The sequence below is a fragment of the Biomphalaria glabrata genome, chromosome 1 (assembly GCF_947242115.1).
Source record: "Biomphalaria glabrata chromosome 1, xgBioGlab47.1, whole genome shotgun sequence".
Taxonomy (NCBI): domain Eukaryota; kingdom Metazoa; phylum Mollusca; class Gastropoda; family Planorbidae; genus Biomphalaria; species Biomphalaria glabrata.
The window spans coordinates 10,068,619-10,096,017 of record NC_074711.1 but is presented as its reverse complement, the minus strand read 5'-3'; the positions used below and the strand labels follow the sequence as shown (position 1 = coordinate 10,096,017).

At 34.9% G+C, this 27,399-nt stretch overlaps 1 protein-coding gene across 2 annotated transcripts; it reads left to right on the top strand.

The window, feature by feature from the left end:
- LOC106073826 (ATP-dependent translocase ABCB1-like) lies at positions 1–27,399 on the top strand. 2 transcript variants are annotated; one of them, XM_056021036.1, is made up of 27 exons: positions 1–188; positions 5,726–5,906; positions 7,369–7,499; positions 7,996–8,137; positions 9,632–9,732; positions 9,873–10,044; positions 11,218–11,342; positions 11,438–11,609; positions 12,885–13,109; positions 14,029–14,154; positions 14,627–14,830; positions 15,439–15,609; positions 16,297–16,458; positions 17,237–17,264; positions 17,566–17,762; positions 17,854–18,009; positions 18,747–18,851; positions 19,030–19,107; positions 20,017–20,100; positions 20,560–20,763; positions 20,892–20,992; positions 21,726–21,866; positions 22,034–22,190; positions 24,271–24,468; positions 24,626–24,832; positions 24,927–25,073; positions 26,548–27,399. In XM_056021036.1, the coding sequence occupies exons 2-27, from the start codon at positions 5,736–5,738 to the stop codon at positions 26,752–26,754; spliced, it is 3,912 nt and encodes a 1,303-aa protein (XP_055877011.1). In that variant the 5' UTR covers positions 1–188; positions 5,726–5,735; the 3' UTR covers positions 26,755–27,399. The 2 variants fall into 2 exon arrangements, with proteins under 2 accessions (XP_055877011.1, XP_055877005.1); XM_056021030.1 differs by having other exon boundaries at positions 5,707–5,906.

The window sequence follows — 27,399 nt, the reverse complement described above, 5'->3', positions numbered from 1 at the left end:
TTTTTTGTACAGTTTTTGAACTCGTGACCTACAAGAACAATCAAGTGTGACTGTCGTCTGCTCTGTAAGGCCACGGGTGTCCTTTATGAGGTTGAAATATAAACCAGCAGTTAGCGCATAATTATCATTTATTTGAAGTGACATTATAGGATAAAGACAACAAGCTTTATAGTGTTGATATTTAACAAGTAAGTGTTATGGCAGTTATATTTTTTTTATCATCTTTTAATAATGATTGATTTTAAATTTAAAGTTTGAAAATATTTTGGCTGATTTATTTTTCTCGTAATGAACACAGAAATATTTTAAACACGTTTAGTTTGGCATCCATCATACGAGGAAATGCCAATAGCGACAAATGAAAGTTTCAATACCATGCGAAGAAGAGGCAATTTCATGAGACGGAGAGCCATTAGCAGCTCTCACTGTCTAGATAATATCTATCATCGCTTTTCGAAGTTTGTATTGTTTGGCAATTAAGCCCTTCCTTCGTGATAAGTAAACATCTTATTACTTCTTAACATCAACAGACACACACGAACCTACACACTAACACGTACCCACACATATATGCTTGAAAAATGTCAGCATAGGAGAAATCTTGCTAATTTAATTAGGACGCTAGATTTTCCAAAAACACAACGACAAACAGAAGACAGATACTTGTTTTAAGATGTTTACAGACTTCTAGAAACATTACATTTTCATCATGGCTGGGTGTGAAACGGTTTGGGTTATATATCTGTCTCGGTAAAACAGCTAGACCGAATGTAATACCAGCTCTATATTTCATTTTAGGTCTTTATTTCTCATCAATAAAGAATGTAAGTGGAGCTGGGTTTGTATACAATAAAATTATATACATAAAATTATATGGCAATTGGCACTTGAAAAATACAGAGTGGGGCATAAAAACCTCCCACATTTGGAATAGGCACCGTAGGGCTATAGAGAGGAGGGACAGGCTTAGGCTCTACCAGTTTTAGCGCTATAACAATTTTTCTTTATTTTTCACAAGCCATCATGAATTACACTGTATAGTCAACACAGAGAAAGCAGCAAAACATTTACTAGAAATTGTACATAAACTTCAGACTATAAGTTCTGATGCTGTCCGACTAGTTATGAGAGATTGCAATCATCATTCGTTAGCTCAACACTTGCCAACTTATAGTCTTAATTGTCCCACAAGGCACGATAAAACATTGGACATGTGTTATAGCAACATAAAAATGGCCTACACGTCTTGATCGTCATTTCCCCTCGGAGAGTCGGACCCTTGAGTGATCCATCTTACACCCATGTACCAACCGGTTTTAAAAACAACAAAACCCGAAGTACAGTCCATCCAGTCACGGTCTGATGACGCTATTGTCTGGAGCAGATTTGGACATGTTTGTAAACAACTGCCAAGACAGACGAACTTAACACAGCTGTTAATTCTTATATCCAGTTCTGTGAAAACAATTATATCAAAGAAGAAAATTAAAAACATTCAGTAATAATAGACCCACTGGCGGATCCAGAACTTTGGAGTGGGGGGGGGGCGATTTTTTTTCCAAACCCTAACCCTAACGCCCAGTAAACCCTAACCCTATGCATAAACGTGCGTACAGCATATATATATATTCGATATATGAGAATAAAATAAGACTGTTTCTCAATCTTCGGCAAAAAAAAACAGAAAAAAAAACAGTCTTTCTCTTGTAAGCTTGGGGGTCTGGGAGCGCGCTGTAAGCGAAGCCCCGACGCCAAAAGCGTTTTCTTGCATTTTTCACTGCAGAAACGCATTCTTCTGACATCTACAGCTCATTATTTATCAGTGGGGTTCGGGGCGAAGCCTCGACGCTAAAAGCGTTTTCTTGCATGTTTCACGGCTGCAACGCCTTCTCCTGACATCTACAACTCATTACTTATTAGTGGTGTTCGGGGCGAAGCCCCGACGCCAAATGCGTTTTCTTGCAGAATGCAGAAACGCATTCTCCTGACATCTACAGCTTATTATTCATCAGTGAGGTTAGGGGCGAAGCCTGGACGCTAAAAGCGTTTTCTGGCATTCTTCACTGCAATAACGCATTCTCGTGCCCTACAACTCATTATTCATTCTATTATAAAGTGCCTTTTGAATAATGAGAAAAATATTCTAATATCAATTTATAGTCCCTGAATACATTGCAAATAAAACCGATTTGTTCTTTGAAAAGATTAGATACCCCACATATTTAGATTAAGGTTTTGAGGATCTCCGTCGAAAAAAAAAATATTCGATTAATAGTATTCAATAAAATTCTAGCATACATTGTGAGTTATAGTCCTAAATTTATTTAACTAGAAAAATATGAGATAGAGTAAAGGTTGGAAAAAGTCGACTAGGAAAAGATTATCTGGCTTTTGAACTCATCTCAACCATGACTGTTATATTGAAAAATTTCGTTTGAATTATAACTTTTCCAAAGCAAAGTCTTTCTTAAAATAGTTATGATAAATTCATGTCAAATTACACAAACTCTGTCTGGAAAGGGCAAGGGCGGTAAAATGAAAACTATTAATTCTCGCTCCTTTTTATAATTTCTGCTATTGATTGCATTTTGCATTAAAGAATAGGGCTTGGGCGACTCGATATAAGAATTTACTTTATAGCATATATAAATTATATTAGTGACAGATTTTTTTAATTTTGTAATTTCTTACTATAATACAAAGGAAAAAGTATTGATTTGTCCGATGGGGGGAAGGGGATTGCATGTATCGCACTTCCACCTGTTTATATTATATTCATAAAAGTAGGACCGCCCCCCCCCACTCAAAGGGTTTAGATGGGAAGGGCGGTGGAGGTATTTTCTCTTCCCCTTCCAATCGGCCAACAGGTGAACGAAATTATATAAAGACCGGTTAAAATACCAATAACAAGTTTTAATCATATAGATATTTAATTGATTCTCTTAGCAAACTGTGATTTCTACAAATAAATAGGACCGCCCCCCCCACTCGAAAGTTTATGGTGGGGGGGGGGCGGATTGATGCCATCGCCCCCTCCCGACCCTACCAAATCGGCCAAAATATTAGAAGGGTGGGGGCGAAATAATCTAAAAATAGGTTGAAATATAAATAATTAGTATATATTATTAACATAAGTAATAAATTCGCATACAAATTATGTGAATTCTATACTATAATTCGTCCGCCCCCCCCCCTTCGGGGGGGGGGGGTCGGCCGAGTGGGGGGGGGGGGGCGATCGCCCCTACCGCCCCCCCCCTGGATCCGCCAGTGAATAGACCCTTGATGACCAACATAAAAAACTAACATTCAGTCATCATCGAGAAGTACATAGAAGTCTATTGATAAAGCGCTGGTTATGAGTGTGTATGTGTTTTTCGTGTGTGAATGTCGTTCGTATGTGCATCTATATTGTGCATCTACATTGTTATTGTACAGTAGTTACGCTGAGGTTGTCAATTGCTGTCATTCGAAAACTTCATGATTCTAACCTTGTGTATTTAGAAACCGAAAGAACTATGTGGTGAGAAAATCTACAATCACGAAGACGCAAAACAAAGAATATATACCACCCTTGGGTCATCTTGATCTGATCAAGATGGTTATTAAATTTCTTCAATAAATAGGTCACTATAACGTGACACGTGATGAAGAATGCGAAACAATAATTACTTCTGATAATGATTTCGATAAGATCAATGGAACTGCATTTCTGCATTTCTTGCATGTCGGTATTTTTATTTTGAGACAAAAAAATATCTGCTTTTATATAGCGCAACTTTTATGCTTATAGCATGCTCAGAACACTATGGTCTAATCTCATTGGTGGACCAGTGGGTGGAGGGGTATCTGTGAGAAGGTTTTCCGTGCTGCCTTTAGCCGCTCAGTAAACACAACTCTGCTCGAGTCGGGTGTCGAGCCTCGAGCCTATTTCATAAGTAGTCAAGCCAAGCCAAGTTCAAGCGTACTTAGCCTCTCGACCACGCTTCTCAGGCATTAAAAGGCATTAGCAGTTTTGTGCTGTCTGTCTGTACGTTCGTATATGATGTTTATGCATTAAAAACTTAAAGCGCTATTTAAAATAACTACAGTGGGCTTCTGTTGGTCGTTTAAAAGAAATTCCTCTAGCTAACAGTATTTGTTTGATAAATATAACATTTTAATAACAAGAATAAAAAGATCATACTATATAGTCTCATATGGATTACGCATGTAACATCGGTAGTCCTATACTGTAACATTATGTCTCACTGTAGGAATAACTGTTTCCAATGGCCAAAAAAATAAAAAAAAGAATCTTGAAAAAAAATCAATAACCAATTTTTGTATAGACAAAATCGCCAGGCTGCAACAAATTCAGAACAACGCTGCACGAATAGTCCTAAGAAAAATAAGACGAGATTCTGCTACTACTCTATTGGCTTCCTATGAAAGCGAGAATCATATACAAGGTGGCTGCACTTTGTCATCAGTGTATCTTTAATAAAAAATATAAAAAATGTCCTCTAGTCACGCCCTAGTGAACTGATCACTCCATATGTCCCTGAGAGAGCCCTGCGCTCAATCGACTCAACGCTTCTAGTGGGGCCACGTTTCGCCCTCACAAGCTACGGTCTGCGGGCTTTTTCAGTGCACGGACCAAAGATTTGGAACTCACTCCCCATTGATCTCAGAGAGACAACCTGCTATACTACATTCAAGAAGAACATTAAGACCTACCTGTTTAAACTTTTTTTTATATGAGTTTTTCTTTTTAACTCTCGTGTTTATGTTTGTAATGACATCACAGCGCCTTGAGCCTACATTTTGTTTGTTAAATGCGCTCTATGAATTAAATTATTATTAAATAGTTTTCTAGATGTGCAGAATGTGGCGCCAGAAAAGGACATCACTTACCAGTATCAGTGACGCATGGCATTAAAGGATCGTTACGCTTAGATGAGTTTCTATGTAATCGTTGCCCTGCAGTCTTCTTAATGGTCTTATAGAAATCCGAGAAGTCGAACTAGTTTATAAATATATTTTGAATGTTACAGATTACGACATTGAGGGTTAAGAGGACATATCGCTCTATTGGCCTAGTTAGCATAACATAGCATTAGACTTTTTGGTGTAAGCAGCATTACTCAGATCAATTAACTTCCACGTTTTTCATGATTGGTATCTTTAATTACTTTAAATTCAGCACTATTGAAGCTCTAAATAAAACATCTGGAAGACATTAAAGTAAATCTAGATTATATTAAACTTTGTGCTTTGATCTTTTTTTTTTTTGTAGCCTTACGCCACAGCTATATTGTTATTAATAACAAGCAGTCACTGCTCACTAGCGGAAGTCAAATTTTGAAACTATGTGAAACTTCACAGTAAAAGAGGTGCAAACATGGTTTTCATATGGTTTACAACGCTTATATCAACTCACTTTGTCTGTTGTAAAGTTTGAACATGTTTCTTCTCTCATTTCCCATTCTCCGATCTATGTGAAACTTTGCAGAATTATTTATTAAACATGACATGACATGAATCAATCAAAAAATTAAACAATTGTTTAATCATTAAGTACTAATTAATTAATTTTGTTTTATATAACAGAAAGGGAGATAACCCCGTAATTATCAGATAAATGGCAGTACTTAGCGGTTCCTTCCCTTAGATAAGTTTTTGTTCTTATAAGTATTTTTTTTCTATGCTTTTTTGTTCTACTAACAGTTCTATGATTATAAATAAGAGAAGACAGAATGTCCGGGAATCAAGCAGAAGTCAAGACGTCACAAGCCAATACCACAGTCAATGGCATTAACTCGGCCTCCAGTGATCCTCAAGTTGTGATCGAGGAAGAAAGTGGCGGCCAGGAAGGTTGCTGTGGCCGCCCTAAACAGAAAGCTGAGATGGTTGGTACGTTTGAGCTGGTAAGTTGGTCTGGTTGGGGCATGTTTTAATCAATGCATTGATATGAGAGTCTTATCTAGTTACCGGATTTAACACATACATTGACTTGAACAAAAGGCAGTTGGTTGTCATAGCATTAGGCCTAATGTCTGGTGAGTAGACTCATAAAATGGTCTGTGTGCCATCACTGTATGGTCGGCTTAGACTGGCAGAAAAACATTTGTTTATAATGTAAATGCATTTATCGTGTTTCTCTAAGCTTCCTTCCATTATACATTTCAGTGCTTAAAAGTCATAGAAATGGTATGAAATGTGAGGTTAGTACGCTGTGAAACGGCGCATTCCTTCTTGGGGAAAGAAAGGATATCACAAACCACCAGATACCTCATAATACTACCAGATACTCATGATATCATACTAGACCAGATACCCATGATACAAAGCAGAGGAAGTCCACAAAAACGAAGGCTTATTGAAGTGAAACATTGTTGGGTGAACTTCTCAGACTTTGTCACGGTTCACACCAGGCAGAAGACCGTCAGCGACATGTTTCTGCGACTCCTGAAGTAAAACGTTTATTACCATAAAACGATAAATATGTGGCCTAGCTTCTTACATGTAATGGCTAGGGGCCATAACGCTTAGCAAATCTTGGGCGATTTGTACACACTGCTCGTCCTTTAAATCGTTAGGTCAGTATTAGAGAATTACTTACATAGATGATAGACATAGGTCCTCCAGCGCCTATCGGGGCATAAGGCGGCAGGCTCTCTCCAAGAAATAGGTCACATGCGACTTCCACAGCATGGTGGCAACGGAGTTTTACATTTTCTACGAAAGTGCAACGCCATGTTAAACGTGGACGGCCTTTTTTTTTTTTCGCTGTACTCTTTTCGGCTTCCGTGTTATGGCTGAGTTTGGTCACATGTTTCTTGCAATAAAAACAGTAGTTTACAGCATCTAGATCAATTTGAACGTAATTAGTTGTTCGGATGTCAAACTGTACTAGTAACACTATTTACCATCATTTCAGCAAGTGAATGGTTTACAATGACGACATTGGGTGGCTGGATATATCCAGACGATTTAATTGTTATGCAGTCCCGTGTGTACAGTTTTTAAAAGCCTTTTTAGTATCTTCAAGAACTAAACAAACTAGTTGACTAAAGTGAAACTTTTTGAGTTATATGTGTAAAAATAAACGTCCGAAGTCATCTACACACCACATTTGTATAGAAGTTCTGTAGGCCAAGTCTAGCGTTCATCTGCTAACGATTAAAGACTCTGTCTAGGTATCTAGGTCAATCCATTGCAATACAGCACATTACTTAGATCTGGTAACTAGGTACTTACTACTAACCATCAAGTCATGTAATTTGATGAATACACGATTTAATGTCTTTAGTGTGATGACCTGACTTGAAGTTATAATAAAGGCTTAAATGTAAAGATGTATATAGTTCTGATTCTTGCTCATTTCAGTTTCGCTTTGCTATGTCACGTGACAAGATTCTGATGTTCATTGGAACCATTGCTGCCTTGGCTCAAGGAGTAACTTTACCTGCAAATCTGGCAGTCTTTGGGGAGATCATTGATTCCTTTGTGAGCGACCGGTACGTTCTTGTTAATAAGGTAGTAACTGAGTTCATGGGAAAGCAGTTCTCATGTAGCCATTCACATGGCATCTTCATTTTTTCATGGGATATCTTTACTTTTCATAGGACATCTTTAGTTTTCATAGGACATCTTCTATTGGACAGCTTTTTTTTTATAGAACATCTTTACTTTCCATAGAACATCTTTACTTTTCATAAGACATCTTTACTTCATAGTGCATCTACATTTTTCATGAAATATCTTTAATTTTCATAGGACATCTTTCTTTAATGGACATCTTCACTTTTCATGAGACATATGTCTCGATTTTTATAGGACATCGTCACTTTCCATGTTCACTTTTTGTCTAAATTATTTTCTGGGGCGTTGGGAGAAAAATATGCCCTAATATTATACAAATCTTTTTTTAAAAAAAGAAGAAAATTATTCGATTCTTTTTTTTTTTGTTTGTTTGTTATCTGAAGTGTGAACTGGCAACCCTCTCTTCCACAGCCCAGTCAATTCAACAACAAATGTGGAGTCTTTACCTGATCAAGTCCTAAACTACACGTATGGTTTTATCGGTTTGGGAGTCATATCATTTGTGTGTTGCTCTGTGTCAGTGTCTTGCTGGCAATGGGCTTCAGAGAGACAGGTGAGAACCCTTCTAGTCTTCATGCTCGTGCGGTACCTTTATAGACATCATACTTGTGCAAGGGCTTTTAGTCACCATGCTCGTGTGGGGCCTTTCTAGTCATCATGCTCGTGTGGGGCCTTTCTAGTCATCATGCTCGTGTGGGGCCTTTCTAGTCATCATGCTCGTGCGGGACCTTTATAGACATCATACTCGTGCGAGGGCTTTTACTCATCATGCTCGTGTGGGGCCTTTCCATTCATCATGCTCGTGTCGGCCACTGTTGGGCCTTTCCATTCATCATGCTCGAGTGGGGGTTTTCTAGTCATCATGCTCGTGTGGGGGTTTTCTATTCGTCATGCTCGTGTGGGGGTTTTCTAGTCATCATGCTCGTGTGGGGCCTTTCTATTCGTCATGCTCCTGTGGGGGTTTTCTAGTCATCATGCTCGTGTGGGGGTTTTCTAGTCATCATGCTCGTGTGGGGCCTTTCTATTCGTCATGCTCGTGTGGGGGTTTTCTAGTCATCATGCTCGTGTGGGGCCTTTCTATTCATCATGCTCGTGTGGGGGTTTTCTAGTCATCATGCTCGTGTGGGGGTTTTCTAGTCATCATGCTCGTGTGGGGCCTTTCTATTCGTCATGCTCGTGTGGGGGTTTTCTAGTCATCATGCTCGTGTGGGGCCTTTCTATTCATCATGCTCGTGTGGGGGTTTTCTAGTCATCATGCTCGTGTGGGGGTTTTCTAGTCATCATGCTCGTGTGGGGCCTTTCTATTCGTCATGCTCGTGTGGGGGTTTTCTAGTCATCATGCTCGTGTGGGGCCTTTCTATTCATCATGCTCGTGTGGGGGTTTTCTAGTCATCATGCTCGTGCAGGGCCCAAGAAAGGAGAGCACTTGTTAAATTAAGATATTGAGAAATTAGTGCTTTCCGATTCCGCTAAGTATTCTTTTATTACGAACATGTGGACCTAGAACCACCAACCTGATACTGTGAGGCCAAACAGTTTATGTATGCCTATTCTATTTGCATAGCTACTAGATGTAATGTAAAGGTCTTTATATAGGATTTATAGTTTATTTGGCTTACTGGTCGTGCGGTATGCGCTTGGGACTGTCATTCGATAGTCTCGATGGTCCCGGGTTCAATTTAAGCCTCTGACTCTGACTGTGTCCGTCGTCATGTGGGAGGTTTTTTTCTAGGATGTAATAGATTACAAATCTGAAGGAACATCTGAAAACCAAAATGTTTCCTTTTTTTTTTACAACGTAATTCCTTATTGTTAAGATATTGCTTTGATCAAAAGCTTTTTTTGTCGGTATAATCAAAGTCTACCATTTAGGCCTATCTACATTTAAAAAAAAATACCCTAAACAGTAGATCTAGATCTTCAGAAGAATAAAGGTGCTCTGTTTAACGAACTAAAAAAAATCTTCCTTTGTTAACTCTTGATAATAATACGCCTGGCGTTAGGCCAACTAGCTAAGAAACTAAGGGGAAACAATTTTCTGTTTCAGATAAACACAATACGAAAGAAATTTTTCCATTCTGTCTTAAGACAAGATATAGGCTGGTTTGACGTCCATGAAGCAGGGGAGATAAGCACAACATTTACAGAGTAAGCGTTTTATGTGAAATTACAGTTCTTGTATATTCTTTTATAATGATGCTCTTTTAATAGAAGGATTCTTACTTGAATAAAAAATGTAGCAGAACAAGTAGATCTTTTAATAAGCAATTTTGTTTTGTTCTACACAGAAACATTGGAAACATCGCAGAGGGAATGGGTGATAAAATGGCTGTCTTCATCCAGTGGTTCATGACCTGGTTTGCTTGCTATGTTATGGCATTGACCAGATCCTATAAGCTAACTCTTGTTGTCATTGGTGCTAGTCCATTACTGATTATGACTGGAGCTTTACTAGTGAAGGTAAGTGAGCAACATAGGCATTATGCTCTAGATCTAAGTAGCCTATATAGTTTGCTAGGACCACAGAAGGCCTAAGTGTGGTGTATAAAGCTCTTCACTGCACCAGGTATCAGAAGTTGCAGGTCATCAACATTTCACACAGTATTAAAATCAGTAGCTTCAGAACTTCTAAGGAAAGGATATGATGAGCTCTTGACTTTTATTGAAAAATATTTATCCCCTAATATATTTCTTATCTTGATTTGCATAGTATTGACAAAATAATTGACAATAATTCTGACAAGTGTGGTAACTGTGTTAACATATGAGCAAAGTTTTTTTTTTTTCAAATCATAGTTGACCATAAGTTTTTTAATGCAATCAGTTATAACTCTACAGTTAACTAATTTGGCACTTTAGTCCATTGAAGAAGAACAAAATTATTTTTATAACATTGATTGTTTTGTCAGCCAGAATATACTAAATATTCATTTTGATATAGTTTCTATAACAATGACTAATTGTATCTTAGCAATAAATATATATCTACATATTGTTTTGAAAACAAACAATTCAGTTTTCTATTTCATTTGTTTTTGGAGCTGGTACACATATCAATAACCCTCGCTACGCCACTGTTTTTGCAAAAGGAAAGGGAACAGCTTCAAGAACACAAGTTTTATTTACCTCATCAAATGACATTTTACAGTATAAATGTTTGATCTATTTCTCATTGTTTACACTAGTAATGATTTTATGGTGCAAAGATAGAGAATAAAAAGACCTCCAAGGAGCATATTTTGATGAAAATTTTCAGAATGAAATTTCCAGAAAATAAATAAATAAATTAGCAAAAAAATCAATTAGTAAAGTATTAGTAATATTTTAAAAGTAGTGTTAGTTCTCTGAATACCAACATCAAAATTAAGATCTCCATTATTTAGTTTAATGGGGGCCACCAAAGTTATAAAAGTTCAATGCTAGAGTTCTAATAAATCTAGTTTTGGACAAAATTTTCAAAATATCGAATCATTTGTTTGATGCCAGAAATTGGAAGAAACTATTTCAAAGTAAAAAGTTTTAGATAAAAAACCTTCAGTACCTTAGCCCTAAATTCCTAATTGTAAAGCCCATCTTATCAGAAATAATTTTCAATGCTAAAACTGAATTAACTTGAACTGTTCTTATTTTAAGACAATGAGAAAAATGGCAAGTAAAGAATCCCAAGCTTATGCCAAAGCTGGTGCAGTCGCGGAACAAGCTTTTCGGTCAATTAGAACTGTTCAGGCCTTTCAAGGACAAGATAAAGAAATAGCAAGGTGCTTGTTTTGCTTTCATATGGCTCATTTATTTATCCTTTTTTAAAAAGTGTATTAAAGGAACATCTTCTGATCATGTCATTATTCTTCACCAGATATGATGAGAATTTAATCTTTGCTGTAAAAGTGGCTTCAAAGAAAGGCTTTGCTCTTGGTGTTGGTAATGCAGCACTTTGGTCATTGTTGTTTGTTATGTTTGCTGGAGTGGTCTGGTTTGGTATTTACCTTATACAGGCAGATGATTTGAGACCTGGTAAAATACTGCCTGTTAGTATCTCTACAAATTTATTTTTATTACCATTGCTAGTGTTAGTGCTTATTAAAAATAGTCTGATTATAAAAATCAATGCACTCTACTTGTATAAAGTTTAAGACTTTATGTGAATGAAGAATAGATGATAAAGTAATAGAATGTTTGCCTAGAACACAAAAGATTTAACAGTTTTACAGTTTTAAACAATTCAGTAATATGCTGACCTATATATAATCTTGAAATGTTTTGTTTCTTTCATTTTTGTTTTAATGTAAATTCTATTAAACTGCTAAATGTTGTGAAAGCTAAACAATTTAATAAAGAGAATAAATTCTTTGTAAAATGTTTGTAAAGAGTTTTACATGTTTAGGATGTTCCTTTGGAGGACAATGGGGGATGGCAGCATGGGAACCCTGGACCATTGAGATAATCCAACAACCAGGCAGCCATTGGTTGAATTCTCTCATCACAATGATTCCAGGCTCTCACCCTGTTTCTTGCCTTCCCTTGCTGTCCTGTAGGAGGTTTGGGCAAGGAGATAATAACATTCATTTGTGAAAGAACATCCAAAACTTAAAAAACAAACAAGTTTTGATGACTTCTATAGACCTATTTAAAGACACTCATCTAAAAATAGCTGATCATTCCATTTTACAATCTATCTGTTGAACTTATGTGGACGCTAAATAGTTTTATCACAAATGTAGGGATAATTCTTTAGATATTGATTTTTATTATTTAAGTAATTCATCTATAACGTTGTTTTTTTTTTCATTATAGAATTATAGACTTATACCAATACAGTTTCTGGCTTTCTAATAATTAATAATTTTAGTAAATTTTCTTTTGTGCAATGTGTGTCTGAGTAGCTTGGCCACCTACCAAAGGACTTGAGTTCGAATTCTTACTTGAGCTGAGAAGTTGTTTTTCTTCTAAGCTCCAAAAGTCAAGTCATATAAACCTTCTCCCAGATTTCTTTGCTCACACAGGTTCACAAAAGAGATTGAACCAGAGATTGAACCTGAAATTGAACCACAGTGCAATGAGCATTCTTAAAGCCTGATAGATGCCGCTATTCAAATACAATACAAAAAATTTAATTGCAATGAACAATCTCTAATTGTAAACACGTTATTTTCACACTCCTGTATCTATTTGTCAGACATTGCAAAATATTGAGAGGATATAAACAATACAATTTCTTTTTAACTTTTCACCAATGCCCTATATTTCATGCTTTGTGGATATGAATACATTAATGCTCTAATATTTTGTGCATGGATCTACAGGTTTTCTTTGGTGTGATGATTGGGTCCACTGCTTTAGGGCATGCTTTTAATAATTTGGAGAGTTTCTCTAATGCTCGTGGTGCAGCCGTCAAAATCTATAAAATAATTTCAATGGTTCCTAAGATTGATGCTTTCTCTGAGGAAGGGCTCAAATTGCCACAATTGAAAGGAGTTATTCAGTTTAGAAATATAAAGTTTTCTTATCCAGCTAGACCAGATGTACAGGTATGTAAAAGTTCAGAGAAGTTCATTTTATTGGCTGAATAAGATTTAACAGTCAATTTATGGTGATTAATAATAATTTTATACTAAAAGGACTACAAAACATATGAGTTGCATTGCTTGTGTAGTTTTAGATAACATAATCAGAATGTTATTAATCTAAAATTCATAGGCCCTAAACAAAGGCAGCCAGCCAGGTCTCTGACCTTTTTCAACATCACATCATTGCTGTCCCACATGAAGTAAATAAAAGTACCCCATTTAAGACATTGGGATCTATAAGTCAGATGGTGTATGGCTGTTTCTATGGCCAACAGTTAATGGGGGTGCTATGTGACTGGCACAAGGACCACTCATATTTACTTTCTCCAACTAATTCACTTACTCATTAGAGCTGGGTGGACTTATGGGTACCCCTAAAATCCTGAAGCTCAAAAACCCAGATTTGAATCTAAGAACAATTGGCCAAGTGCTTCACCACTCTGCCACCACACACTTCACTGCCCTCTTAACCAAGATAAAATGTACATACCAGAAAAATATTGACAATAGTCTATATTAAATGAATATAAGATATGTGATGTGTGGCATAAACTGCTTAGCTACTTAACAAGTGGGCTCAAATTCAAAACCTGAATTTTGACCATGAATTTTTAATTGGGGTATGACTCAAGTTGATATTATCTGATCTGGAGTGCTCTTATCATGCAATATAGCATGAAGGATGCAAGATACAAAAACAATTTTAAAAAAGTCTTTTCTATTAGTTCAGTGCAATAGACAGCCATCTATATATGATATGTATATATATACATGTTATAACAGTCTACTGTATTAGCTAATTATGACATAAGAATCCCATGTATTAGCTAAATATGATATAACAAGCTGTGTTTTTCTTACATCACATATTTCTCTACAGGTTCTAAAGAACTTGAATTTAAACATACAGCCTGGTCAACATGTGGCATTAGTAGGTTCCAGTGGTTGCGGTAAATCTACAACTGTACAGCTGTTACAAAGGTTTTATGATCCGCTAGATGGCACTGTAAGTTTGGTTGTTGGATTTTTTTTACAAAAACACTTCAATGAAAAAAAAAGTACTAGAAAAACATGTAACATGTTTATTTACCACACTCTTATAATGTTTTAAACACTGGACTATAAATTAAAAATTACACACTATAGAACAACTAACTTTTGAAATATTTAATGATTCTGATTTCAATCCTTGTTAAATAAATTCCTACTTTTAAATTGTTAAACTCAACAAATTTTGTTATAAAAAATAAAATGTAGTTGCACTTTCTTGTTGCTTTTAAATCTATGTAAAAGTCTCTAAAAATATATATAACAAAATTTACTTTTTCCTTATAATCAATCAATGTAAATAAATTCTCGTGTGTTTTACAGGTTTTGATAGATAGTCATGAAATAAAGACTTAGTAATATATTTTACTTTAACACAATTTTCTTTTTACTTATAATAATCTATCAATATAGATACATTTGTTTTACAGGTTTTGATAGATGGCCATGATATAAAGACTTTAAATATCAAATGGCTTAGAAGTCACATTGGTGTAGTCAGCCAAGAGCCCTCCCTCTTTGATGCAACTATTGAAGACAATATAAGATTTGGTAAAATGGATGCCACAGAAGCAGAAATTCAAAAAGCTGCAAAAGATGCCAATGCTCATGACTTTATTATGCAGCTTCCAGAGGTAAGCATTGGAGATCTGCCTGGTTATGTGGTATGCATGCAGGACTGTAGTTAGGTCCTCTCAATGGTCCTGGGTTTATACCATGCCTACTGCCATCCCCTGTCATCCTGCAGGAGGTTTGGACAAGGAAGAAGATTATCTTCAACTCTGAAGGAACATACAAATCATTGTAAAACATTTTACAAAATAAAACAAACATTGAGTTATGTAAACTAATATTTAATATATAGATGTCAATAAATTAATGAAACTCTTTTGTTAAGTCATCTAATTAAAATGTAGCAAAGCCCTCAGCCCCCTGGATGACAAATTGGTCATCATCGAACCACAATGGACGAACTATATATATAATTAAAATGTATTTCATAAGTTTATTTTAATGTTGTTTGTTTTGTTTTATAAGTTTTGGAAGTTCTTTATGGCACAAAGACCAACCATATTTACTTTCTCCAACTAATTAGGTATGGCAGCAGGAAGGGTTTTAACTAAAAATCTATTGGAATAATACTTAACTATGCAGTTTGTTTTAGTGAATCTCATGTTTACTTCTATGAATTTATAGCTCCAACACTAATAAGGTAAAACTAATTCTGTTCTGAAATATTTAGGGCTACAAAACTAATGTTGGTGAAAGAGGAGCCCAACTCAGTGGAGGCCAGAAACAAAGAATTTCTATTGCTAGAGCCTTAGTCAGAAACCCCAAAATTTTACTTCTTGATGAGGCAACATCAGCTCTGGATCAGGAAAGTGAGGCAGTCGTCCAAGATGCTTTAGAAAAGGTAAGATACTTCAAGCTTTTCATTGTTTTACAGAATTGCATCAAAAAAATATTTTTACAAATTTACTAAGAATAAACAAATTTTTCAAACATTGTATTTTTTTTTAACATTGCTATTCTGTCTGTTTTCAAAAACTATAAGGTTCATGGTGAGGGCTATGCTTGATTGAACAAGCTATTATAACTATGCAGGATGAGATGTTATCCTGTTGGTTCCAAACTTTCATTATCAGTGTTGACCCTGTTGGGAGGAAGCAGAAACTGTGTCCCATATTGTTTATTTTTGTATTCTTCATACAGTGTACTTAAACTTTCACTCAGTTTCATTCAGTTACATTTTTTATTCTGTTCTCCATTCTTCCACTCCTCTGATTCTTTAGTATTTGATGGGCCTTGACCTACTACACCATTTACTGTTTTCTAAAATTTATTAAGTTATTGTAGCATTGTCTAAGCCAGCGTGTGCCTTGAAACCATTTTCTTTTGGGAAATTAGACTTTCCACATTGATTTAAGCCATTCAGTTAATTAATTAATCAAGTTAATAATTTTAAAAAATCTAAATACATAATTGTATTATTCATTGATTAAATTAGGCTCAAAAGGGAAGAACAACAATTATTAATTAATCTTGTTAATAATTTTAAAAAATCTAAATACATAATTGTATAATTCATCGATTAAATTAGGCTCAAAAGGGAAGAACAACAATTACAATAGCACACAGACTATCTACTGTGCAACATGCTGATAAAATAGTTGCAATAAGTAATGGAGAAGTTCTAGAAGAAGGCACACATCATGAATTGCTTGAACTAAATGGTCTTTACTCACAGCTGGTTCACTTACAGGTAAAACATTAAAGATAGAAAACACAGATAACTTTAAAAATAACAGGTTAACACAGATAACTTAGAAAATAATAGGCCAACAAAGATAACTTAGAAAATAATAATAATAATTTGGGCTTCTATGATTTGTTTCGGGAGTCAGCCCTGATGAAAAATCAGGATCTGGTGACCCCTAGGCAGCTGCAGCACACAGTGCTGAATCCTGACAAAAGCTGCGATGCCACTGATCCCAAAATCAATTGGCATGTGCAATTCCTTTTGGAGCTGCATAGAGAGGGGGGAACTACTGTGTGTGTATCATTCTGACCCTAGCCAATGCTTAGGCTTTCATTTCTATGAGATGATCTTTAGTATTTTTGTGAATGATGGAGGCCAAAGATAGAATTTGTTAACATAAAAAAGAAAATTTGAAACTTTTGGGTAAATTAATCCACATGTTATTTTTGTTTCTTAATGTTTTAAAACTGTTCTTGGTGGTTAATATTTCTTATTGTCAGATATTTATTAGAAGCAAAATTTGCCTTTTGATTTATTGAACATGGAAAATATATTGTCTGTTATGGTTTATGCTTATGTTTACCCAGATTTGGCACCTAGAATCTATATATAGTAGTATGGACCTACTTGCTCCAACTTTGCTGTCAGTGTTTAGTGTTTTACAGCTTAGATCTCAAATTAAATTCAGCTGATTTTTAAATAGTTTTATTTAGTTATTTGCTATAATATACAATCTTAAAAATATGAAAAATATTTATTTTTTATGCTGAAATTTTCACAGAATAAAATAAAGAAAGAGGGCGCTATAGGTAAGAATGTGCACAGATTTTATTGGAATTTATTGTAAAAATTTTTCCATTTTCTATTTTTTTCATATCAAACAATGATGTTTAATTTTAATAATAATAACATCATTACAAAAAAGTTCTTTTAATTAAATAACATATAATTAACAAAAGAGTTTGCAATCTTACTCATAATGATCTTAAATACAAGAAAACACTACTTAATATATTACTTGAGATTAAATGTTGCACTTATATGTTCAACAAATTTAATACACATTTAATACAGGCATAGAATATTTCAGTTTATATATTCTTTGTACAGATATTGCTGATGTAGAAATTGTTGAAGAAGATGATGATGAATCCACTGTGAAATCTTTGGAAGATGAATTAATTAGAACTTCATTCCGAAGAACTTTGACAACATCTAATAACAAGGAGGACAAGGAAGTTAATTTAGTGGCCAGAGCCAGCTTTAAAAAACAAAAGAAAATGTCCAAAAAAGGAAAATCTGAGCAGGTGAGATATTTCATTACATCAATGCCATAACATATTTGAAGTAGATAGATTTGATAAGGCTAAAAAACATATTTTTAAAAATTTCTCTTAGGCAACAGATGAGGAAGACAATGTTGATGCAACACTTGAACAACTACTGAGATACAACTCCCCAGAATGGCTTCTGATTCTAATTGGCTGCATAAGCTCTGCTTTGTGTGGATGCATTTTTCCTGCTTTTTCTTTTCTTATGAGTGAATTTATAAAGGTGAGTGTAGACCTACTTTTGAAATCACTCGAAACTGATTTATGTTTTGCTTGTTAGAAAGCAAGTTTTATTTTATGTCAAATGCATGGATGTCTGGTCATGATGGTGTTAGTCTGAAACCTGCCCATCATCATCCCCCACTGTCCTGCAGGAGTTTTGTGCAAGGATGTATTAATCTTCAACTGTGAAAGGACATCTGAAACATATAAACCAACCAACAAACAATATCAATTGATTGTGTTACAACTCTGTGCTACATACCCATGATATTCTGTTGTGTTATTGTTAATTCAGGCTAACAGGAACAAGAACTAAACACTAGACTTAGCTATCTATATTATTCTATAGGGCAGATAATATAAAGGTCATCTGTTTCTGTGGCCCACAGTTAACGAGGGTGTTAAATGGCCTGCACAATGACCAAAACACCATTACCTTTGCCCAACTTATATCAGGTACCCATTAAAGCTAGGTGAAGTCAGAGGTGCCTAAAGACCCTGAAATTAAAAATCCCAGTCTTCACCAGGATTTGAACCTGGAACCTCTGGTGCTTTACCACTCAGCCACTGGACCTCCTTAGCTAGTTATTTATATTACATCGCCTATTTGGTTAACAACACACTAAAGGCTGGGAATGTTACTAGCCTAGTCTATGGGGCATAACTCTTGTAATACATATCAACAGCTATGATACAAATAGCAAGATAAAATGTATCTCTATATGTTTACTTTAACAGTTATTTACAATCAAAGATCATGATGAACAATGGGAGAAAGCTCACATTCTAGGAGGTGTTGTTCTTGGAGTTGCTGGCTTTTCAGCTATTGTAAGACTGCTTCAGGTATTCCCAAATATCTATTTTTGCTAATAATTGACTAAAAATTATAAGAACTTAAAAGAAAGGTGGAAGCTGAATGCTTTTTAGCACCACAGTTGTGTTCAGCTGTTGCTGGCAATAGTATTGTGTCTTCAAAAACCAAGAGCTTATTTGTTTCTTATTATCAATTTTTTTCTTTCAGAGCTATTGCTTCAGTCGGTCTGGGGCTCTTTTAACTGCTAGATTGCGAAAAATGACATTTGCATCTCTTGTCAATCAGGTATGTCATGGTAAAATTATAATTAAGCTTGATTATATATGCTAGTTCCTTTATTTAGAAAAAATAAACACTATTGGCATCATCACTTTGCTTTGTACAGAAAAACATAAACTGTAAGCTTTATTTGCAATCATAATTTAAGGACCTAAGCATTTCAAAGAAGGTGCACAAGTTTATTTCTGGAAGACGAAAAAAAAATTAAAGCTGCCTTGACTTTTATGGGGAATTCTGTTATTAATGTACTGCTTCAAAATGTCACACAGTCCCTCATTAGAGATCTTGTCTGACCAGCGGATCATAAGTATCCTCCTCAGGCAGGTATTGATGAATACCTGGATTTTTGTCATGGTGGTGATGGTGGTTCTCCAGGTCTCTGCTCCATATAGAAGTATTGGTTTAATATTAGTATTAAAGAGCCTGATCTTGGTGGTGGTGCTTATTTCCCTAGATCCCCAGGTGTTCTTCAGCTGATGAAAGGCTGCTTGAGCTTTACCAATGCAAATGAGGAACTGTGGCAAAGAACAAAACAGCAGCGTATTGAAGTAGATATCCTTCAGAGACGCTGGAGATGGATAGGTCACACCCTTCACAAGCCTGCATCCAACATAACAAGGCAAGCCCTAACCTGGAACCCTCAAGGAAAGAGGAAGAGGTGATGGCCCAGGAATACATGGTGCCATGATTTGGAAGCAGATGGGCAATACATGGGGACAGTTGGAGAGACTTGCCCAGAACCGAGATGCCTGGAGGAAGCTTTTTGGTGGCCTATGCCCCAAAAGGGACCACAGGCAAAGATGATGATGACATATTCGAAATGTCAATTTTCTTACAGTGTAATATGTTAAATGTAATGTATGCATAAAACCTTTTTTAATTTTGTTAAGAGTCTCTTTGTATTTCATTTACAAGGATATGGATTATTATGACAAACCTAATAATCAGGTTGGTGCTTTGACATCAAAGTTATCTGGAGATGCTGCTCTTGTGCAAGGGGTAAGTATTGGTTGTTGTTTGGTTGTTGTGGTTAGTCAATGGCTGTCAAAACTAGTCACTTTCTCAAGAGTGTCAAAACTGAGTTTGTTTTTCAATGACAGCTTTTAAATTATGAGTGTTTATCTTTATGTTGTTTCTGTTCTATTTATGTGAATGTTTTTGCTGTGTTGTCTTTAAGAAAAAAGTCCTTGTAATCACAATGAATTTCCATAAAGATCAATAAAGCAGTCATAGTCTTAATTTCAGTCTAATAGCATGATTATATAAATAGTTTTAAATTATGTTTTAAATTATAATTTTAGCTATTAAAATCATAATAAATTTCAGTATTTATTTTAATCAAAATCTGCATCTTTCCAAATTTGATTAATAAAAAACTAATAAGCAACACAAACTTAATGTTCTATTCATGTTAATCAATCTTGATTAATCATTTCTTTGTCATATTTTGATATTTAGGCTACTGGGTCCAAGGTGGGCCAGATGCTCGAGGCATCTGCCACAATTCTCAGTGCTCTACTCATAGCCTTTATTTCTGGTTGGAAGCTGACTCTTGTAGTACTTGCATTCATGCCCCTCATGTTTGCTGGCGGTTTTGTCCAGGGAAAAGTCATCGCAGGAGCATCGAGGAAAGACAGGAAGCAGCTTCAGCAAGCTGGAAAAGTAAATGTCTAACATTTTTATGCAGTAACTTGATTTTTTTGTTTTGTTTTCTAAACTTTACATACATGCATTAATATTTTTAATTGCTGAAAACAAAAGTTAAGACTTTGAAAACAAATGTTTTCCAGATCTGTTCAGAAGTTGTGGATGTTATCAGAACCGTTGTTTCATTGGGCAGAGAGGATTATTTTTTTACAAACTTTGCTAATTTGATAGATTACACAAAGTCGTAAGTCCTACTCTATTTATGTTTGATTTAAAATTGTACATTTTTGTTATTTTTATAAACACTAAAGAATAATTGTTTTGATAATATTTAATTTCTACCAATTCTCTGAATAGAATACTTGATAATGTTTTACTTCATTAATTAGTTTTAACTTGCAACTTCGAAATGTTCCCTTCAAAAAATGAATATTACTTTGTCATAGCCCAAACTTCATACAAAATGTTAGGGGAAGCCATTGATGTGGGGGTGGGTGGGGGGAGGGTTGTTAGCTGATTGTAAAAACTGTTCTGCTTCTACATAAAATTACACTAATGTAGTCTAGTAATCAAAATATTTAATAAGACCTTTTATTTTTAGAAGTAGACATTAAAGCTCTCTTCACATCACATCTTGACAAGTAATTATCATAAAACAACAATAAATAATAGTGTGATGTGTGGCTCAGAGGCCCAACTGCTTGTCCCGGCCACCTATAAAGTGGGATCGAGTTCAAATCCCGAATCAAGCAGAGTTGTGTTTGATAAGTAGCTAAAGGCAGCACAGAAACCTTCTCTAAGATACACCCTCCCTCCACTGATCCACAATAGAGATTGGACCATAGCACACTGAGCATGTTATAAACATAAAGATATGCTATGTAAAAGCAACATAATAATAATGACATAATTCTTGAACTTAATATTAGAACAATAATAACCAGAATGTTAAGACAATGACTGTTCATTTCTCACAGTTCCAGTAGAACAATGTCCTTTGTGTTTGGAATCACTTATGGCATAGCCAACTGCATAATATTCTTTGCATATGCTGTGGCTTTTTACTATGGGTCTGTTCTAGTTAATGATGGTGAAATGGAATTTTATGAAGTCTTCAGGTAAGCATCTTATCTTGTTTCACTGCTTAAAGCCAATCTTATGTTCATATTGTTTTACCTTAAAACTGTTCAAATTTTGTCAAGTTTTTCAAAAAAATGTGTTAATTCTATAATTTCCTTTCATTATTAGTAATGACAGATAAACTTCATATTGTTAAATCTTACAGAGTGTTTGCATCAATAATATTTGGGGGAATGATGTTGGGACGTCAGTCTTCATTTGGTATAGATTACACAAAGGCTAAAGTTGCTGGAGGACGTATCATTGCTTTGATTAACAGAAAGCCCAATATTGATGTTAGAGAAACTTCTGGGTTCCAAATGGTGAGCAAGATCAATATCTTTAATATTTTGTTACAAAATAAACATTATTTCTCATAAATGGTTGTTCTGAATATAAGGACTCTTTTCCCAAATAAAAACAACATAATAAACTACATCATCATTCATTTTGTGGTTTAAAATTCTTAGTGAAATAGTAGGCCTACTCCAAAAGTATTGTAATGAACAGATCAAATTATTGTTGGCCACTGTGGACCGGGACCATTTTGTTAAAATTTATTATAAACAGTGCTTTTTTTTGTGATGGTATGCATCGGTATGGCATACCGGCACCTTTTTAAATTATTGCTTTTCTTGTATTTTAACGTTTATTATTAATTTATTTGTAGTTAAAAGTTAGGCTATTCATCATTGAGTACCGGCACCTATTCTCTTACAAAAAAAAAGCACTTTTATATATATATATATTTTTTTTACCTTTTATCTATCCCATAGTCTGTTGGACCATTGGGGCACCAGGCAACATTTGTCAACCGTCTTTCTCCATTCCTCCCTTTTTTTTTGCCATGTTTAGAACCTCTCTCAATGGCAGGCCCGTCCATTCTTTAATGTTGTCCTCCCATTGCTTTTTCTGTCTGCCTCTTCTTCTTATGTATATATGTATGTAGCCTATGTATGCTAATAAATAATCATATCATTTCAATCAAATTATGGGGCATGGTAACAAAGAATTTGGCTTTGCACCAAGGGGTCTTGGGTTAGAATCCTGGTGAAGATTGTGATTTTGAACGGAAGCGTTTTTAGGGTGCCCCTGAGTCCGATCAACTCTAATGCTTACCTGACATATGTTGAGGAAGTAAAGGTGGTTCGTCATTGTTCTGGCCAGATGACATCTTGAGTGTTGGCCATTGAAACAGAGGACTTTAACATGATTACAATTTCTGAAAGGGGAACCTTTGCATTTTTACTTACAGAAAAACCCAAATATAGTGGTTTGATTCTTGATATCAAGTAATGGAAAGATCACTTTTATTTCTTCAAGTCGGACGGACTAGAGTTACCCCACGTAATTTTAGAGGTGAAAAAAAAAGGGGGATGAAGAACAATTAGTATTCACCTGTCACTAAATAGCAGGATCGGACTTAACCATTGTGACCAAGAAGTCATGGAAAGAGAACAAGTAATCTACTCTGTATTCACTCATCACTAAATAGCAGGGTTGGACTTAACCTTTGTGGAGTCCAATGCGAAATAGATTTTGCAGGGCCAAGTTTGGGTAGGGATACAGATAATAAGTGAAAATTAAGAGTTTGTATTAAAAAATAAATTTGTCTTTGCATTTTATTCATTCTTTACTACGTAAAGAATTACTTTACAAGCCTTGCCTGTAGCAAAGTTATACAGTATATCATAAGTATTCTATTTCCTACATAGATCACACTCAATAGCAAGAATTATCAAATTTTTCAATCTATCTATGAGAATTCCTCATTAGTTTGAGGCACGAGAAACTTCTTTCACTAGATTCCACTATTAAGAGTATTGCGTAATGTCGTTTTTTTTTAATTGCGCATAGGATTGGCGTTTTCCATATTGAATGACACCCCAAAATGACAATTTTTGTCTATATATTGCAGGAGATTTGTATGTGTTTTCCAAAGATTTTAATAATTTCCGGATATTTCCAGGACTTTTTCGTATATTTTGCAATTTAAGGAGCTCCTGGTAAATCAGGAGACCGCGGGAAATCTGTTATAAGTTATAAAATGGTTTAATTTAATAATTTATACACCTAGAATTAGCGCGGGTCCTATGAAAGTGCTGTACACACTGCTGACGCATAGGTTGCAGTTGCCTAAGGCCAGTCCTGCATAATAGCGGTGTATGCTATGCCGCCGGTCGACTAGTAATAATAATAATAAAAGAACAACTAAGATTGTCTAGTATTATTTATATAGCTCTATTCCTTATTCACATAAGTAGCAGTTTTAAAAGGAATAAAAAATGAAACAATACTAATTTGATACATTTTAATTAAATTGCTATATATTATATTACAATTATTGAACCCTTGTAATAAATATCTTCTGTATTATTTCAATTTCATGTGTTTTTTTATCAGAATGACTTCAGAGGAAACATCACATTTGAAAATGTCTCCTACAGCTATCCCAGCAGACCAAATGCTAAAGTTCTTGATGGTCTAAAGCTTGTTGTAAATCCTGGAGAAACTGTGGCTCTTGTTGGTGCCAGTGGGTGTGGTAAAAGTACCACAACACAATTGATAGAGAGATTTTATGATGCTGCATCAGGGACAGTGGCAAGTTGATGTTTCTTTAAGTAGATTTAAAACATGAAATTGCCTGGCTAGTATAGAAGTGCATGAAAATTACCCATTACTTAGAGCTGTCGTTTATTCAGTGTCTGTCAAACAACTTCTGCTTTTACAACTACCCTTTTCTTTTTTTTGCTATTAGTTTATTGATGGTATAGACCTTCGCACTTTGAACTTGAAATGGTACAGAAGTCAGCTGGGTATAGTATCCCAGGAACCAACTTTGTTTGATTGCAGCATTGCAGAGAACATTGCTTATGGGGACAACTCAAGAGTTGTGCCAATGTCAGACATAATGCAAGCTGCTAAGGATGCCAACATTCATAGCTTTATTGCTAGCTTACCACAGGTATGGAATCTCTCATAGTAATTGTTTTCCCTTTTTTTTTCATATTACTCTTATAAACAGTCAAACATATATATATAAATATTTTTCATTGTAGGGTTATGACACAAGTGTTGGTGAAAAAGGTACACAACTCAGTGGTGGACAGAAACAAAGAATAGCTATTGCCCGTGCTCTTTTGAGACGTCCAAAGGTATTATTGCTGGATGAAGCAACATCAGCTTTAGATTCTGAAAGTGAAAAGGTAGGCTATCTGTTGAATCAAATAAATCAACATTACAGGTATATTGAACTATAGAAATTATAAAAAAAATATTTTACTGCTCTTAACAAAAATAATCTCGGCTCAGGCATGGCAGGCCTTAACAATTGCAAAAACGGCTTGCGCAGGCCAAGATTTTGTATCAGAAAATATATTCATCTTTGCATTAAATTTTTATTAAATGAAAGCTGACAATGCCACGTAGGATTGGCTACCCGAAATGACAATTTTGTATAATTTTCAGGAGATTTTATGAGTTTTGAGTAGATTAATTTCAGGAGATGTCCATGACTTTAAAAAATATATATTTTGTAGTTAAGATTCCAGGAGGCTATGGAACATCAGAAGGAAACTCTGTTATTATATGTGTTTTAATATGAAAGTGTGGGACTCACTGCGACCGTATAGGTTGCAGTGGCCTAAGTCTGGCCCTGGGTTCTGGATGCTTTGAAAACATATAACAGATATTAAAAAGCTAAATAGGAAAACTGATAGATATGCTCAAGGCTGTAAACCTATTGCTATTTATAAGTTAGTAAATGATTATTTTATGACATCTTGCACAACTATAAAGTTCAATCAATGCAGTAGGCTCTATAATGAAATACAGGGAAAAAATTAAAATAAAAAAAAATGCATTCTTGTAAATTTCAGTACTTGAGATGATAGCAACCAAAAAAAAAAAAAAAAGCTTACCTCCTCACATGACTCAGTTAAATAAACTTAAGGGCTTAAATCACACAGCCTTTTTTTCAATGCTGCACTGGATGACTTTAAACCACATATTTCCTCTGCTTGTGATTAGTGCAAGTAAAGATAATTGTCTTTTTTTTTTCTTTTTTAACTGTCTCCAAACAAATTTGTTTGGTGATTATTGTAATGATATGAAAGAAAAGACTTGTAACTCAAACCAAAACAGTACAAAAGATCAAAGGCAAAGTTTTCTTACTTTTGTACTTTGTTGGTTGATTTTTATAGTAATTCACTCCGTCAGTCTAATAAAAACTTTTAATTAAACATGTTATTTCTTCCACACCTATTCTCTGGTCAAGTTGAAACTTTACAAAAATATTTATTTGACCTAGTCAATTAGTTGCTGATAAAAAAAATGTGTTTGATATCAGAAAGGGAAATAAATTCTTTTATTGAGATAATAGTTGTAAATTTTCCTTAGATAAGCTTTTTTTTAAAGTATCCATATATTTTACTTGCTCTATTAAACTTCTTTAGCCTAAGGTTAAGTCATTTGGACAATGTCATTGTCTCTCAGAGCCATCTGTCTACTTTCACTGTCTCTCAGAGTCAGTCAGAGTTATCTGGACACTAACTGTCTCTCCCATCTATTGTCTCTCGAGACATTATTTGCATATTTTTTTTTTTTTACATTTAATATTTGTAGTATATGTTAAGTCTATTCACCTTCATATTTACAAGTTATGTTCCTTTTCATTTAAAGATTGTTCAAGATGCGTTGGACAAAGCCAGTCAAGACAGAACATGTATAACTATTGCACACAGATTATCAACTATTCAAAACGCTGACAAAATAGCTGTGATAAGTAAAGGCAAAGTGATTGAGATAGGCAACCATCAACAATTATTGCAGACTAAGGGAGCTTACTACAGGTTATTAATGGTTCAGAATAGAGAGCACAATAAATGAGTTATCTACCTTGTTGATGCACTATAGAAAAAGTATTCATACTCATTCCAGAACAAATTCCTACTTTTAATGTTTATTAAGGTATGATTATGTTGAGTATGAGTCATGCTGCTTTGAAAGATATGTTGTTGTATTTCCTACTCCATGTTGACAGCTTGTTCATTGTTGAAATGTATTCCTATTTATTCATGGTTTTTCTAACTGTTGCACATATGTGTACTTTGAACTGTGAACTATAATTAAAATATGACTAGTAATTTCAGTAGAGGATTATCTCAATATCACCTATGAAATGAATAAAAATTTGTCTGAAGACAGCAGTCCAGGTCTTCTGTATGTTGGGCCTATACATCGTCGGAGTTTCTTAGTTTGTCTCTTTCATTTGTTCTTTGCCTTTGTTACCTGAGACACCATTGCTACAACAATGGCAGAATGTGCACACACACAGCAGAGGTTGTGTAATTTAAAATTATGTATAGAGAAAAAAAATATTCAGAATTAAAATAAAAACTAGTTCGTGTTAGACTACAATATGTACATTGTTTTAAATGTATTCACATATTTTTAATTTACTGCAAATATGTACAATATTTTGTTACACTTTTTATCAAAATAAAATGAAAGATTGTTCCATGATATGAAGAA